We start from the raw sequence: 15,888 nt of genomic DNA on the forward strand, positions 1-15,888 counted from the left end.
ATGAAATTATAAACAATAATTTCATCAAGACTTTGGAGAGACCAAAATTTTTTTAACTTTTCACACAGAATATTTGATAATGATATAATCGATTTATACATATATATATTGTATTTAAAAAAACATAATTGTTATAAACAATTATTTGAATGCAGAGCATGCAGTATACTCGATCTTTAACAAAAAAAAATTATTTTATGGCTGTTTTTTTATCCATTCAGATCAAATGACTGCGATATTTTTAAGTTTTAAATATAAAATTTAATTATCACTAAAAATTAACCCATAAATACGTAAAATTTTTTATTTTATCGTTCATTTATATTTTTCATTATGTATTATTTTAATTAATTATAAAATTATTTATTTAACGTGTCAAAATAACATTAAAAGCAATTAAACTTTTAATCAAACGTAATAATTATAATATTAACATTAAATTTTTTAAATTAATTAGGTATTTAAAATTTTTCAAATTACACGATCTATTTTTAATTATTTTATATAATCAAAATAAAATAAAAATAATAGAGTATGAAATGTATAAGCAATGTATCTGTCAGATAAAATTAACATATTTATTGAAGTTTATAAAAACATATATTTCTCTATAATAACGATTATAAAATTGTACTGTTAGTTTTATGACGATTTCGTATCATTTATCTCATCAATAACTAGATTTATTATTGTTCGTATAATTAAAACTATAAAATAATAATAATATTAATAATTGTGATTTATCGATTTATAAAATCACCCGACTAATGGATAAAAGAAAATTAATTTATTTGTAAAATTTCGTTATTAATTTAATATAAAACGTAAGAGTTTTATTCACGTATTATGACAATACTAATTGACTTAATTACTATTATTATTATTGTTATTAATTAATTTGCTTTTAATATGCTAGTCAACCAGACACGAAAGAGAAGATTTTTTTTTAATAAAAAATTTTTTATAACCACATCAATTATTATCTGTTGAGTTATTATCAAATTGTTAATTATTTATCGCTGTCATCGTCACTACTATTACGATAATTATATGTAACAATGCTCAATAAACATTTTCTACTATAAAAAAAAAGTCAAGACCGTTCTATTTTTATTTTTAGAAATAATACTTTATTTATAGCTTACTTGCGACGTCGAAGTTTACTTTAAGAGCTCGTTATTGATGATGTTTATAAATAAATTAATCACCTGTCACCTGATTATTAATATATTTAAAACCTTCATTATTAATTCATATTTTTAAATTAATTATAAAAGAAAACTTTTACTTTATTAAGTCATATAAAAAAAAAAAAAAAAAATTAATAGATGTACATTTTTATTCATATATTTTTAGATGATCCTTAAGTTAGCAGATGATTAAAAATTTAATTTGAAAAAAAAAAAAAAAATGCATGTGTGTAAAATTAAAAAAACGATAGGTGCAATTTTTTAAAAACTTTTTTTTTCGAAATGTATCATTTTCAAAGACAAACCAAAAATTATTAGACGTTGGCTTATTTCAGTAAGATAAGAGACCCAGTATCCGATCACTCATGTATTTGTATATCTATATTTAGTTAAGTTTACTAAATATAGATATACAAATACATGGAGTGATCGGATACTAGATCTTTTACCTTATCATATTTTTATTTATATTTATTTTATTATAATTATGCAAAAGTACATTTTTTTTTCTCGTCACAATTATAAAAAAAATAAAATAATGTAATTTTACCCTCCCATGTGAAAAAAATTCGTTCTAAAGACGTTCCTGACAGTGAACATAAAAAATCGAGACAATTCTGAACTTAGAAATATTTAGAAGTGTGAAATATTTTCAACTAGTGTGGACTTGTGTTGAGGGTTTCTATTTTTTTAACTTTCCGCTGAGAAAATTGCAAATTTTCAAAAATTCGGGAAGTTATTGGTTTTGGTCCGATTTTCGAAAATCTAATTTCTATCAGATCTCGACGTTTTGAGATTCTAGGAAGCTATTCTGACTAATTTCAAGATGATGTCCGAGTGTATGTATGTAAATATCTGTAACTCTTAAACGGATAGACCGATCATTGAGGTGTCATTCGGCGCGGCTTCTTGATATCTAGAAGCTGTAAAAAGTTGAGCTTAATCAATAGGGTGCGTTCGGAGATATTTAAAAAATAAAATTTTTTCAAAAATGTTTTTTTTTGATAACTTTTAATTCTCTTAATGGATTGGTTCCAAAATCTAATCAGCTCTAAAACTTTATAAGCCGCGTCGAATGTCACCTCAACCATCAAAATCGGTTCATTCGTTCAAGAGAAACCGTTGACGAAAGAATTCAAAAAAAATTTTTTTTTAGTTTTTTTGAAATTTCTCAAAAACGACTGGATAAGTCAATTTCAAAATTTGATAAGCTTTAGAACTTGATAAAACGCGTCGATTGCCACTTCAACCGTCTTAATCGGTCAATTCGTTTGAGAGATATGTTGACGAAAGAAACAGTGAAAAACGTTTTTTTACGAATATTTACAAAAAAATTGAATCAATCGATTTCAAAATCTACTCAGCTCTAGAACTCAATAAAACGCGTCGATTGCAACCTTAATCGTCTCACTCGATCAATTCGTTTGAGAGATATCGTTGGAGAAAAAATGGTAAAAAGCGTTTTTTTTTAAAACAACAGCATCCAAAAGTATTTTCGAGCTCGAAAACGTATTCACAACAATGTTTTCGAGCTCAAGGAACTCGAAAATAGCGGGAAGTTTTCGGGCTGGCCCGCAGGATCAACCGATAGACAGATTTTTTTTTTTAATTTTTTAAGCAAAAGTGATTTGAATTGACAAATTTGTCTGTTCATAATTAGTTCCAATCACTCATTTTTTGAACTATATTTGAATGAGCACGAAAAATGAAAAAAATTTATCCCCAACAATTTCTCATAAAAGTAAAAAAATGTTCACAAATATTTTCAAACCATTTGTATTTCTTTTACCTCCTACCTGAATAATTCTCGTAAGAGTTGTAAATATTCGTAATTCCTAATTAATTCCTTTTGATTATGATTCTGAGAAGTTAGCTGACAATTAACAATTTTTGGATTTTTTTCAATAATTAAATTTGAAGAAAAAAAAAACTAAAATTATGCACTTGTAGAAAATTTAAAAAACTACAGGTGCAATTTTTTCAAATATCTTTTTTTTTTTTATAATTTATCGTTTAAAAAAAATCAAAAAATTATTAATAAATTGTCAAATCAAATTATTTTTGCTCAAAAAATAAAAAAAAACGCACAAGAAAAGCCTACACGTTTATAATTTTTCACTTTCAAATTTTTTCAGTTCCAAAAAAGTTCAACTTATTCAGAATTGTCTCAATTTTGGAAGTTCAGTCATGAACATTTTCGGAACGAATTTTTATTACACAGGCTTTCAATAAATTTAAAAAACCCGCGTCATTTAAAAAAAAACATGCGCGAAAAAGACCGCCCTCTATCCGAATAAAATAATCAGTGTTATGTTGATTGTTGAAGAGATTGCATATTGTTGTTTAACAAAATTCTTGTTTACAACATAATTTAAATACAATTATTAATATAAAAATGTTTGTTACATTAGGAAAAATATGCAATGCAACCGTAAGTATTGAAATTTCAAAAATTACATCATTTCAAAACTACATAAATAATTTTAACCTAAAATCTTATGTAATAAATATAAATTACAAATTGTTTTTTATTTGACAGGCACTGAGAAATATTAGACAGATTCAAACCTCAGCTCTTCGTGCATCCGATCATCTTTTTGTCGTAAGTATATTTAAAAAAAACAATCAAACATTTAGATGAAGTAACCAGTCCAATTTAGTAGTTATTGATTGATGACAGTCTTATCTGACATCTGATGATTGTCAAAAAATTACAGCATCGTGACTCAGAGCAAGATAATCCAAACATCCCATTTGAATTTAATGATGCAAATAAAAAACGAGTGGAAGCCATTCTTGGAATTTATCCAGAAGGTCATAAACGCGGCGCAATGATTCCTCTGCTAGATCTAGCTCAGCGTCAACATGGATGGTTACCAATATCTGCTATGCACAAAGTTGCTGAGATTTTAAATGTATCAAACATGAGAGTCTATGAAGTTGCAACATTCTATACAATGTTCAATCGTCGACCAATGGGAAAATATCACGTACAAATTTGCACATGTACTCCATGCTGGCTACGTGATTCTGATTCAATCGTTGAAGCTGTTGAAGCAGCAACAAACTGTAAACTTGGTGGTACATCTGCTGATAAATTATTTACTCTTTCCGAAGTTGAATGTCTTGGAGCTTGTGCTAATGCTCCAATGCTACAAGTTAATGATGACTACTATGTATGTTAATTATTTTTTTTTTAATTAATTTTAACTATTACTCATCATTTAATAATTGTTTTTTTTTTTAGGAGGATTTAACAACAGAAACAACAAAAGAAATCATAAATAAATTAAAAGCTGGTGAACGACCACCACCAGGTCCACAAAAATCTCAACGATTTGCAGCAGATCCAGCTGGTGGGCTTACGTCATTAACAGCACCACCACCTGGACCTGGTGATTTTGTACGAAGTGATTTGTAATAAATAATCAATTAGATTATAAAAAAGTTAGTCTTCTTTATTATATTACATATATAGGTATCTATAAAAAATAACATTTATGAATATTTATTATCAGTGTACACATTTATTAATTATATATCGATGTTCTAATTAGCAAATTATGTAACTTCATATTTTTTAGAAGGTGATTCTGTTCAATTTTCAGATAACAATAGTAAGAAAAAATATTATTTGAGTAACCTAGACAAAAATACTGTACATATACTAGATATGGAATTAATTTTTCGATGAAAAAAAAAATTTGCTAATTAGAACGTTGACATATTCCTTTCAAATGCAGTAATCCCGAATTTATTAATACTAGAAGTAAATAATTATTTATTTATCACGTCCGAATGTGCCGCGGATGTAAAATTTTATATTTAATATATCATACATTAAAATATTAAATTACCAAACATATGGAAAAACTGACGAGTGTGAATGTAGCAGACAGACGAATTTAAAATTATTAATAAATAGAGTAGATGATTGATAAAATAAAATTAAAAATAAATGCGCATTTAAAAAATTAATAAGCGCATTTTTCTAAATTATTTACTCTATTTATTTATAATTTTAAATTCGTCTAATGTCTGCTACATTCACACTCATAAAAACTGCGGGAATTTTAATTATCGGTAATAATAATAAATAAAAAAAATAGATAATAAAAAATATTTAATAGAAAATTATAGGATAAAAAAAGGCTCGAAAGATTTATGATAATACATACGACCAAGTGGATTTGTGTTTTTTTTTCTTTGACGGGAAACACCATAGCGAGCAATAAAGTCTCTAAGGGTCATAAATGTCGCGGATTTATTTCTCTAAGGAGGGTTTCATACCAGCGACAATTTTTACAAGATAAATATCGCAATGAAGAATGAGGGGAAAAAAATATAAAATCAAATAAATAAAAAATACACATGTAGGGTGAAAACATCTGTTACATTAATCCTAAGTAAGAAAACAAAACAAATAAAAAAAGCCAATGAAAATAAATAAATACAAATACAGAAAAAAGTAAGAAACAACTCCAGTAAAAGAATTACACAAGACTTTTTTCAGGTGAGATCTTACGCACAGCTTTTGATCCCCTGGATTTTATTGGGCGGGGTTGTGGCTCTCTTATTTATTCGAATTTCTCGCGCTTGCGTTATCCTACAAACTGTTTATATACATATATGTGTATACATATCCATGTCGTTGATGTAAAATAAAAAAAAAAAAAACGTATGAGTAGTATTCTCATGAGGTACATCTTTTTAAAATATATTTCTGTCACGGAATAACTACGGTATTACTCATGAAATTCGAATCGACTTGTGATCATTTTACCATTGAAATTATCATCGAGTATCGTATTACTTCTTGTATATAATAAGTATGACTTTAAAAACAAAATAATAAATAAATATAAAAATGAATATGACGTAAAAGAAGAAGAATATGAAAAAGTTTAATAATAAAGTAAAAAGATGATAAATAAGTACGTGATAAACATGAACAAGCATGATAAATAGTTAAAGTTTTAAGAATAGTAATTAAGAGGTGAATTTTGTCTTTACTTGTGGCTCAAAAGTTTACTAAATACTAAATAAAAAGAGTAAGAAAATATATATTTTAAAAGAGAACGCAGGCGCTTTAATGTATCGTCTTCTTTCATTTTTCTCTGTCTATCTCTTTTGCATATATATGTACGTATACATATATATAGACAATTCCTCCCACTATAACGTTCTCATTTTCTCCCTGTACAAGTCCTCTAGTTTTCAACCCCCGTCGTAGGGAGAGAGCACAGCATCCAATACTGAGGCGTTAGTTCGCGGTACATCGTCTACCCAGATTGATGTCAACCGCTCCGTTAAATTATCACTATGATAACACACCCTCGTACATAAACTGACGATCATTCATCACTTTACACGCAATCTTATTTTAATAATTTTTAATTTATTTACTTAGCTAATTATTTTACTTTATTTATTTAAATATTTAATTAACAAATAGAGTAGAGAATAAAATTGATTATTATTCAAATTTAAATTTAAAAAATATTAAGTGAAATTTAGTATAGAATACATAATTTGTTTACATACTGGAGTCAAGCGATCTGCCTAATCTCAGGATGTTTATCAGGGTAATGTATAGCCTCATCTGTGTAGTAATTGCAATTGCCCGTAATAAAATTGATCGTTTATCTTGATACGAAATTGAGGTCGTGTGTTGCCTAAAAACCACACCTGTATACTTGCACACATGTAAATAAATATATACATACATACATATACCCTATTAGTTAATCACTCGGAAAACTAATTCCCTGATTTCGGCATTGAGATAAAATTTATACGGTTTATTTTTTTATATATATTTTTTTTTGTCATGTTAATACTAAACCATTAAATTTAACTCACTAGATCCGTGACAATTTTAGCGGTTGATTTACGGTCAAGACCTACAATAGCCGAGTACTTGTTTCAGTTCGTATCATCGGGTAATAAAAAAAACGTTAACATACAAAAAAAAAGGGGTAAAAGCTAATGTAAAGTCATGAGAGAATGATCAAGAGTTGTAGAGTACACGAGAAATGGAATGATAGATGTGTTGAGTGTTGAGAATGAAAAGGCAATGGGCGTTAAAAGCGATGAAAGCACTTTAGACGAATGATAGAGAGAATGAAAAGAGCGCTTTATTTTATTCGTTTTATTTAATAATAATTATATACAATTATTTGTTTTTTTCTTCCTTTTCTTCTTCTTCTTCTTCTTCTGTGGATTTATGTACTTTTACCTGTTTTATATTTAAGTATAAATTATTTTTTATTTGCTGATGCAGAGATCGTTTTGCCATAAAAATTTCCCAATGCAATTGCGGTAGATTGATATTGAGTTGTAATTTGTATTCATCAGCGTTGACTAAATTTCAGCGAATATTGAATGATATCGAAAGATATATCACAGATTACATTTAATTTTATTCTATTAGTTTTTGTATAATATTTTACTTTTACATAAATCATTAAAATTTATAGCTGTGAAATTAACTAACTATTTTATTATAATGAAAGCGTAGTTATCGTTATCACCTCGTTTAATTATTAAATGATTGATTGATGCTTGCAATTGAATTTTATTCGATCATGGAATAAATTATTATATTATTATTGAATTAATTATGAGCTACAAATTTAATGATATTAAATGCATGGAACAATTAACATTGTAATGTAATCAAGTATGAATCTGGAGTTATTTACAATTATGTTGCAGATTTAATTAGCTTTTTAATTAGTCGTCAAGTGAAAGAGTAGTAGATAACTGTCGTGTTAACGCCGGAGTATTAATCTCAATCTCTAGAGTCGAGTATTATTTTATTTAAAAGAAGATGATAGTGAAGATGATTAAAGAAGAAATTAAAATAGAAGTTACTCCAAATGAAGATACTTTATATTTAACACACAATAAAACATAAAGATATGAACAAATAGTAATCATCATACAATTTAACTCCTACTATTGTACTATTTAATTGTACAATGAAGATCTTAGTGTTTTCATTACTACTAAACATCGCAATACAAACCAGTAAGTTAATTGTGCATACATATATATATAGATATATATTATTTTGTATAGTTATACAATTTATGTTACAATGTGATAATTAAATTTATAGACGTAATTCTAACTGCTCACTGATTTAAGCCAACATAATTATTATTATTAAATATAACTTTTAGTTGACTTTAAGTTTATCGGAAATTCTTCTTATCTTTTCATCAGTTTCTTATTCTATTATAAATTACAACAAGTTAATCCAACTTTATATATTTTTTTATACCTTTTTCGTTTTTTTTTTGTCATTATTACTTTTCAGACTACCCGTCGGCTACAGTTACCGCTGAAATGCTTCAGCAACGATTGGGTGTCAATTCTATCGATAAAAGTCCAACTTCAAAACCTATATCAGATATTGACTTACCACCAACTTTACCAATGATCTTTGGCACCGAAAATTCAACTATTATTTATGCACAATCGGGTTCGACGGCATTACTACCATGTATTATACACAATCTTGGCGACGGAACAGTAAGTTTTAGTTTTTGTGGTTTTATTCTTTTATATGAATACTCATATTTTTTCGGATCGATTATTACTACTTTAAATAACTTTTTAAAAGTTTTCTTCACTTACATATATACTTTCTTTTTATTAAATATAAAAGGGGAGCTAAAAATTGAGACTAGAAATTTTCATTTTAAATCGAAAGTTATTATATATATATTTATATTTTTATTTTTTATACGTGAGGTAGAAAAAGACTTTTCAAACTCAATTTAGGGTAAAACCTAATGGATTCACGGTAAAAAAAATTTCTCGTTTCAGAATTTCGTTGTGAGTAAATATTTTTTATAAATTATAAATTATTATTTTAAAGGAATGAAACTTGATATTTATAGTAGTTAATTAAGTAACCATTTGTTTTATTACACTGAAAGAAAAAATAACTTTTATAAGTATTATATTTTCTTCGTGCTTTATGCTGTTAGAAATTTCCAATCTAATTTATTTTATAGTGAAAAAATTTTACGATTTCACTTGAAAACATTTTAAGTATCTATTGAAGAATTCTGAATTCAACTCGAGATTTGCTGATATTCATTTTTTTGGGATCGTTGTAAATAAATTTTGATTTTCTTCTGCCAAGAAAATTATTCTTCATCTAATAGATATGAAATCAATATTATAATTTTTATTGATTTACTACTTGAAGTTTTATTTACTTTTTTTTTTTCAGTGTAATATTTAAAGTACTAAATTATTAGTTTTTAAAATCACAGTTACCGAATTGTGGTCATTGTTTTACTTTTTTTTTAAAGGTATTTTTTACTAAACTGACGACAAAAAAGTTTTTTTCAAAATTTTAGTTCGTGAAAAAAAAAATCTGAAAACCGCCTGACCCTGCGGGCCAGCCCCAAAACTTTCCGCTGTTTCCGAGCTCAGGGAGCTCATTACTTGTAAATTTTTGAGCTCCTCGAGCTTGTTAGGCCGGTAAACCATACCTTCACTGAAATATTATAATTTTTGTCCGACGATATCTTTGGAACGAATGAACCGATTTGAACGTTCTTAGTGGCAATCGAAAGAACTCAACAAGACTTACAACTGACTACATTTTGAGGTGAATCAGGCAAGTGGTTTATAAGTTATACGCAAAAAACCAAAAACAAAAAAAAATTTTTCATTTTTATTCATCGTATAACTTGTAAACTACATAATCGATCTACCCCAAAATCTAATCAATTCTAAGTTTCGGAGAACTCTTTCGATTGCCACAAAAAACGTTCAAATTGGTTGATTCGTTCCAAAGATATCGTCGGACAAAAAAAAGATCACACACACACACACACATACACACGGACGTCCATCCGGGAATAGTCAGAATAGCTTCCTAGGATTTCAAAACGTCGACATCTGATGAAAATTCGATTTTCGAAAATCGGACCGAAACCAATAACTTCCCTTTTTTTTGAAAATTTGAATTTTCATGGCGGGAAGTAAAAAATTTGTGGAAAGTTTTTATTATCAAAATAATATGACAAAATCGAACTTTTTCCAATTTAAAGATCATTCAGAAAGTAAAAGCATCATCCAATTATTCACACCTTGTTGCGTGTGAATTTTAAAGCTCTGTCTTATGCGATCAGTTTTTCTAAACATCAGTTAGTACTTAGGCCCAATGTTGTATCTCGTCGTGATTTCACTCAAACGGATACTCTTCTAGTTTCATTTGCTGACACAACAACTTATCAAAGGGTTGCAGTTTTGGGAACTCGCTTCCGCTCCAAGTTACGACATCAGAAACATTAGATAAATTTCGAAGTAAATGCTTTTGATATTTGATGAATCTGGAAGAAAACCAGTAAACCCTTGAAAGAGTATACTCTTGTTTGCGTTGAAATGAGTCAGTGAACGTCTGAAAATTCTGTAGCCGGAAAACTTTAACTTATCGTCTTTTATTGAGCTTATTGTAGTTGTACTCATTAATAAACTAACAGTAATTATTTGTGTGACTTATGAAAATTGGTTAATTAATTTTTTAATTATCGCAAAATGATTTTTAGGAATTGCGATTTTTCAATGATTTTTATTAATTTTTAAAAAGATTAAATGAGATTACTGTGGAATTATCAATTAAATAATCGTACCAACAATTTAAAAATTTATTTTGCCTACCGATTTAATCAAAAAATACTTTTTCAAACTTTTTTTGTGATTATCAATAACATGAAATAAAAAATATAATCTCCCTTTATTATCTTAGTTATTAATTTATGATTTTTAAATTAAAATGTAATATTCCTTACTAATGCGGATCACAAAAGTACATTTTTTAATTTTAATTTCACAAAACGCGTCAGTTCGGAGACCTATTATGGCAAATAATCACTTGGAATAAAAAAATTTACGATTTAATATATTGTTAAAAAAAGTATACATTTTAAAATGAGTGATAAAAAAAAATGTAAAGTGTTTAAGGTTTCCCATAAAAGAACAGAACAACTACGAAAATCTCCTGGTTTTATGATAAGCTCCTTACAGTCGTCGCAATAATACATTTTAATCATTTATAATTAAATCATATATATTTCATATTTAAATTATTACTGCCTTGCGATTTTAATTTACAATAATTCGTATTGAAATATAATCTATATTTAATATCAAATAAATAATTATTAAAATTTGTTAATAAAATAAAATATTCATTTGAGAATGTGTACTATGTAGCGTCGGTAATTTATTTGACGTTATGAAAAATTGCAGGCTGATATGAATCGTTATAATAAAAATAATTGGAGTTACATATTTCTAGGTCAAAATTTACATGATAATAATAACAATAATGATATTAATAATAATAATAATATTGTTAATAACAACAACAACAGTTTTGACATATTTATCTAACATCAAATAGCGCGTTAAATAATTCAAATTAATATTCATAATCGTTGGTTAATAATTAAAAAAACCATTGTTACACACTTTAATATTAATTTAGGGTGTACCTTTAATTAAAAAAAAAATATCAGCATAAAAAAATTTAATTATGCATATCTGAGATAAAATATTAAAATTTAAATTTCTTTGTGTAACACAATAAAATTTTTATATTTTCATTTTTCACTATTTAATAAATGATGGAATAAAATATTGCCCGGTATTTCAATGGGAAAACATTCATTGCGTTAATTAATAAATCGTTTCACTGAGTAGAAATTCTGTTGTATTTTTTTTAAATTTTTTTTTGCGTTAACCGAGAGTAGAAATTTAAAAGCGATAGTTTGATTTCATTTAAACTATTGCGGTACTTTCAGTAGTTGTGTAGTGGTTGTATCGTATATATACATATATATAAATATATACGATAATGATTTAAACAATTTTAGCTTGAACACATCGAGTGCCGCGAAATTTAATACTCGTGAAAATTACCAAGTATTATACGCATATGATACATATTACCTTGAAAGTCTACAAAGTTTATGTACCTATATATATATATATACATATATATATATGAAAGATAATATTTTATTATTATATTAAATTTGTGTTAATATAAAATAATTTATGTATTTAATTATTTATTAAATAGAAATTTATTGTTTTTGAATTTAAATTTGAATTAATACTTAAATTATGGTATGCGAAGATTAATGAAATGAGCAACTACCAAATGGAGTACCAGAGGTAGATAAAGTTTAGACGTATATTACAATGTAACAAGTAAAGAGCGGAATAGCAGTACCCCATCTGCCCAGCCATGAAAATTGAGTTACTATTGTACCTTATGGCTTGAGTGTTTCGCGAGGTAATAAACTCAACCGTGTTTTAACTAGTTTTACCCCCAGGCCAATCCACCATGGGTAAAAATTCTGTTATTAAGAGTCGCCAGTCACTCCCCGGCGCGAATAATAGTAAAGTTTTTTTTAAAAAGCTAAAAACTTGGACGATATAAATAATTTTTTAAAAAATTTTAATATAAATTTAGTAGTTTTTTTTTTCCGGTCTCTATTATTTCTTGGATAATTTTTTTTATAATCCTTTCTTAATAGCTGTAACATTATTTATCAAATTTTATTAAAACTTGAACTTAAACTTTCAACAAAAGATTTTAATGTTAAAATAAATCATAAGAATAGAATTAAATTTAAAGTTTATCTATAAGAATACTTATAGATCAAGTTTTATCGAAGAAAATAAGAAGATTAATAATAAAACTAGTAATGAATTTAATAATTTGAAAGTATAATTATATTCATATTTTATTCAAATTTATTGAGTTATTAACTGTTACTTTAAAATATATTAAATTTTAAAATATTAATTTTATATTGATCTGAAAAAATTTTTTTAATTAAAACTATTATTTCACAAATAATTAAATTCATTTATTAAAAATCATTTAACGCAATAAATGAGAGCTCTCATTTTCAACAGTTTCAATTAAACGATTAATTTTTAATTTAACCACAGAGCCATTTACTCTCATATTTAATTCAATTATACAAAATTTTATCAAAAAAATCAAACTAAAACTTTTTTTTTTTTTTTTTTTTTCATCAGTAAATTCATGAGTATTAAAAAAAAAACTCATGGAAATCGTTGCAAACTGATTAAAACAGATAAAAAAAACTAGAAAATGAATGTTAAACTCAACAACTTTCAAACTTTCTGAGTAGAAAAGTTAAAAAAAAATGCATTCAAACAAATTTAACTATTGTACGTTTAATGTAATATGATAATTTTAATATTCCTCTTGAACTTTATTTATTATTATTTTTATTTTTGTTTTTATTATGCTTTTTAGGTAAGCTGGATAAGAAGGAAAGCAGTACAGCAATTGTTAACAGTTGGCCTGACGACATATGCAAGCGACGGACGTTTTCAGGCGATCCACTTTCATCACAGTGAAGATTGGACTCTTCAAATAAAATACGTACAGTCTAGAGATGCTGGGATGTATGAGTGCCAAGTGTCCACTCATCCACCCGCAAGTGTATTTCTGTTTCTCGAGGTCGTTGGTAAGAATTTATTAATGGACTCTACGGCTGATGGCTGTTTGTCTACCCTTGCTTTACGTATCTTCTCTCATATAAAGTCATAAAAATCATATTTATATGTTTTATACAAGTATATACGCTTACAAAATAATCCTTACTTAATCATTTTTTTTTTGTATAACGTTTATCTTAACTATTACTTATATAAAATTTTTAAATAGGGGATGCGAATAGTTTGAACTTACGAATTATTCGTATTAAATCTAATCGAACTTCGGATTAAAAAATTCGAATTATTTGTAAGTTTTCAAATGATTCAAAGCTTTTCAAATTATTCGTAAGTTTTTAAATTATTTGAAACTCGGAATTATTCGTAAATTCCAAAATTATTTGAAATTTTACGAATAGCGCAAAATTTTCTTTCGAGCGACTTAATATTGTAATATTTTTTCCAATAATTTAAATTTCTGTCAGAGATAAATAGAATTTCGGATTGAATAATTCAAACTTTCGAATTATTCGTAAGTTTTCAAGTCATTTGTAAATTTTTTTTTGAACGCCTTAATATTGTAATATTTTTTCCAATAATTCAAATTTTTGTCAGAGATATATAGACGCGAATCTACGGAAAAATTAATTTTGTTTACTTTAATAACTAAACTCTCCATTAATTAAAAATTTAATATTTGAAATTTGAAATCTGATCAGAATTTTCTCGATTCGAATCAAGTAATTTGAAAAGTTACAAATAATTCAAAAAATTTCTCAATATTCGGTTTTATCGATTCATTCGAAAATTCGAATTTCAAATCAAATAGTTACGTCCGATTCGATTCAATTCAAACATCCCCATTACACTGAGAGAAAAAATAACTTTTAGAGATATTGTATATACTTCTTACAAGAAATTATGCTATTGAAAATTTTCAATCCAATATATTTTTAATGCAAAAATTTGAAGATTTCATTAAAAATTATTTTCTTAATCGAAGAAATCTGAGCTCAGCTCGAGATATCCTGATCTTTTTTTTTAAGTATTGTAAATAAATTCCGATTTTCTTCTCTCAAAAAAATCATTCTTCAACTTAATTATAGAATTAATAATGTAACAATTTTTATTGATTTACTACTTTCGAAAATGTTGTTTTCCAAAAGTTAATTTTTTTCAGTGTATCAAACAAATATTCTCTTGAGTAAATACCAATTTGTACTAACTAGACAAACAAATAATTTACAGAAGCAAGAGCTGAAATAGACGGTCCGGCAGAAAAATTTGTTCGTCCAGGCAGTACCCTTCAACTACATTGTCAAGTTAAAAAATCAACGGAAGTGCCATCATATTTTTTTTGGTACCACAACTTCCGAATGATAAACTATGACGTCGATCAAGGAGTAAATGTCAGTACGGATCTGACGAATCGTGAAAGCTGGCTCGAAGTACCAAGAGCATTAGACAGACACTCCGGAAATTACACCTGCGAGGCAAGTAACGCCGAGAAAGCACGTGTTTATGTTCACATATTTAATGGTGACAATCCAGCGGCGATGCAACACAGTCTTGCGTCAGGACGATCAACTTTTCTTGCCACACTTGCCTGGCTCATCATTTCCGCCGTCCAAACTACTATTTACTCGCGACTAAGAATTTTTTAATGACCACACATACATCCACCCACAGCTCTATTATTTTCTACATATATTCTGCTCGACTCATCTGCATTTAATTTTTTTAAATTTAGCTAAGCCCTTTTTTATTTAATTTCATTTTATTTCCCGACACAACAGCTAAATAATAATACCGCAACCTCTACTTAAACGTGTTATGTAAATATATAATAATTAAATGCTAATTTTAAACCACTATCTCGCACGTATGTACTATATTAATAAATAATTAATTAAATAATTGTAATAACGTTTTTAATTTTTAAAAATACTGATTTTTTTATGCTAATGTTATTTTTACTTTTAATATAAAATTGATTTGATTTAGCCGTAAAGTGATTTCAGAGGCCGTATTATATTGATAAATGATATTACGCCAGTGAACACGATGCACAAAGTTGCTATTTCCTTCTCGGCATTTTTAATAAACCAATTTTTATTATAACCATAGAATTGTGCAAGCATGCCACTGAAGAAACAAGCAATTCCGAGAAAATTGTGAATAAATTTTC

General features: G+C 26.8%; 2 protein-coding genes across 4 annotated transcripts; both read left to right on the plus strand.

The window, feature by feature from the left end:
- The first annotated feature begins 3,460 nt into the window (after positions 1-3,460).
- On the plus strand, positions 3,461-4,701 carry LOC130670121 (NADH dehydrogenase [ubiquinone] flavoprotein 2, mitochondrial). The gene is made up of 4 exons (XM_057473331.1): positions 3,461-3,621; positions 3,730-3,792; positions 3,908-4,366; positions 4,438-4,701. The coding sequence occupies exons 1-4, from the start codon at positions 3,586-3,588 to the stop codon at positions 4,609-4,611; spliced, it is 732 nt and encodes a 243-aa protein (XP_057329314.1). The 5' UTR covers positions 3,461-3,585; the 3' UTR covers positions 4,612-4,701.
- A 447-nt stretch (positions 4,702-5,148) lies between these two features.
- On the plus strand, positions 5,149-15,604 carry LOC130670119 (uncharacterized). Of its 3 annotated transcripts, none has more exons than XM_057473328.1 (5): positions 5,149-6,775; positions 7,908-8,222; positions 8,515-8,729; positions 13,519-13,732; positions 14,949-15,604. In XM_057473328.1, the coding sequence occupies exons 2-5, from the start codon at positions 8,174-8,176 to the stop codon at positions 15,362-15,364; spliced, it is 894 nt and encodes a 297-aa protein (XP_057329311.1). In that variant the 5' UTR covers positions 5,149-6,775; positions 7,908-8,173; the 3' UTR covers positions 15,365-15,604. The 3 variants fall into 3 exon arrangements, with proteins under 3 accessions (XP_057329311.1, XP_057329312.1, XP_057329313.1); XM_057473329.1 differs by having other exon boundaries at positions 5,149-5,703; XM_057473330.1 differs by lacking the exon at positions 5,149-6,775 and adding an exon at positions 6,797-7,132.
- Positions 15,605-15,888: the final 284 nt, after the last annotated feature.

This window comes from Microplitis mediator, chromosome 6 (assembly GCF_029852145.1).
Source record: "Microplitis mediator isolate UGA2020A chromosome 6, iyMicMedi2.1, whole genome shotgun sequence".
In the NCBI taxonomy this organism is placed as follows: Eukaryota; Metazoa; Arthropoda; class Insecta; order Hymenoptera; family Braconidae; genus Microplitis; species Microplitis mediator.

Coding starts and splice junctions, on each gene's coding strand:
- LOC130670121 (XM_057473331.1), top strand. CDS start 3,586: ATGTTTGTTACATTAGGAAAAATATGCAATGCAACC. Junction 3,622..3,729: donor GAAAAATATGCAATGCAACC/GTAAGTATTGAA, acceptor TTTATTTGACAG/GCACTGAGAAATATTAGACA. Junction 3,793..3,907: donor CATCCGATCATCTTTTTGTC/GTAAGTATATTT, acceptor AAAAAATTACAG/CATCGTGACTCAGAGCAAGA.
- LOC130670119 (XM_057473328.1), top strand. CDS start 8,174: ATGAAGATCTTAGTGTTTTCATTACTACTAAACATCGCAATACAAACC. Junction 8,223..8,514: donor AAACATCGCAATACAAACCA/GTAAGTTAATTG, acceptor ATTACTTTTCAG/ACTACCCGTCGGCTACAGTT. Junction 13,733..14,948: donor TCTGTTTCTCGAGGTCGTTG/GTAAGAATTTAT, acceptor AATAATTTACAG/AAGCAAGAGCTGAAATAGAC.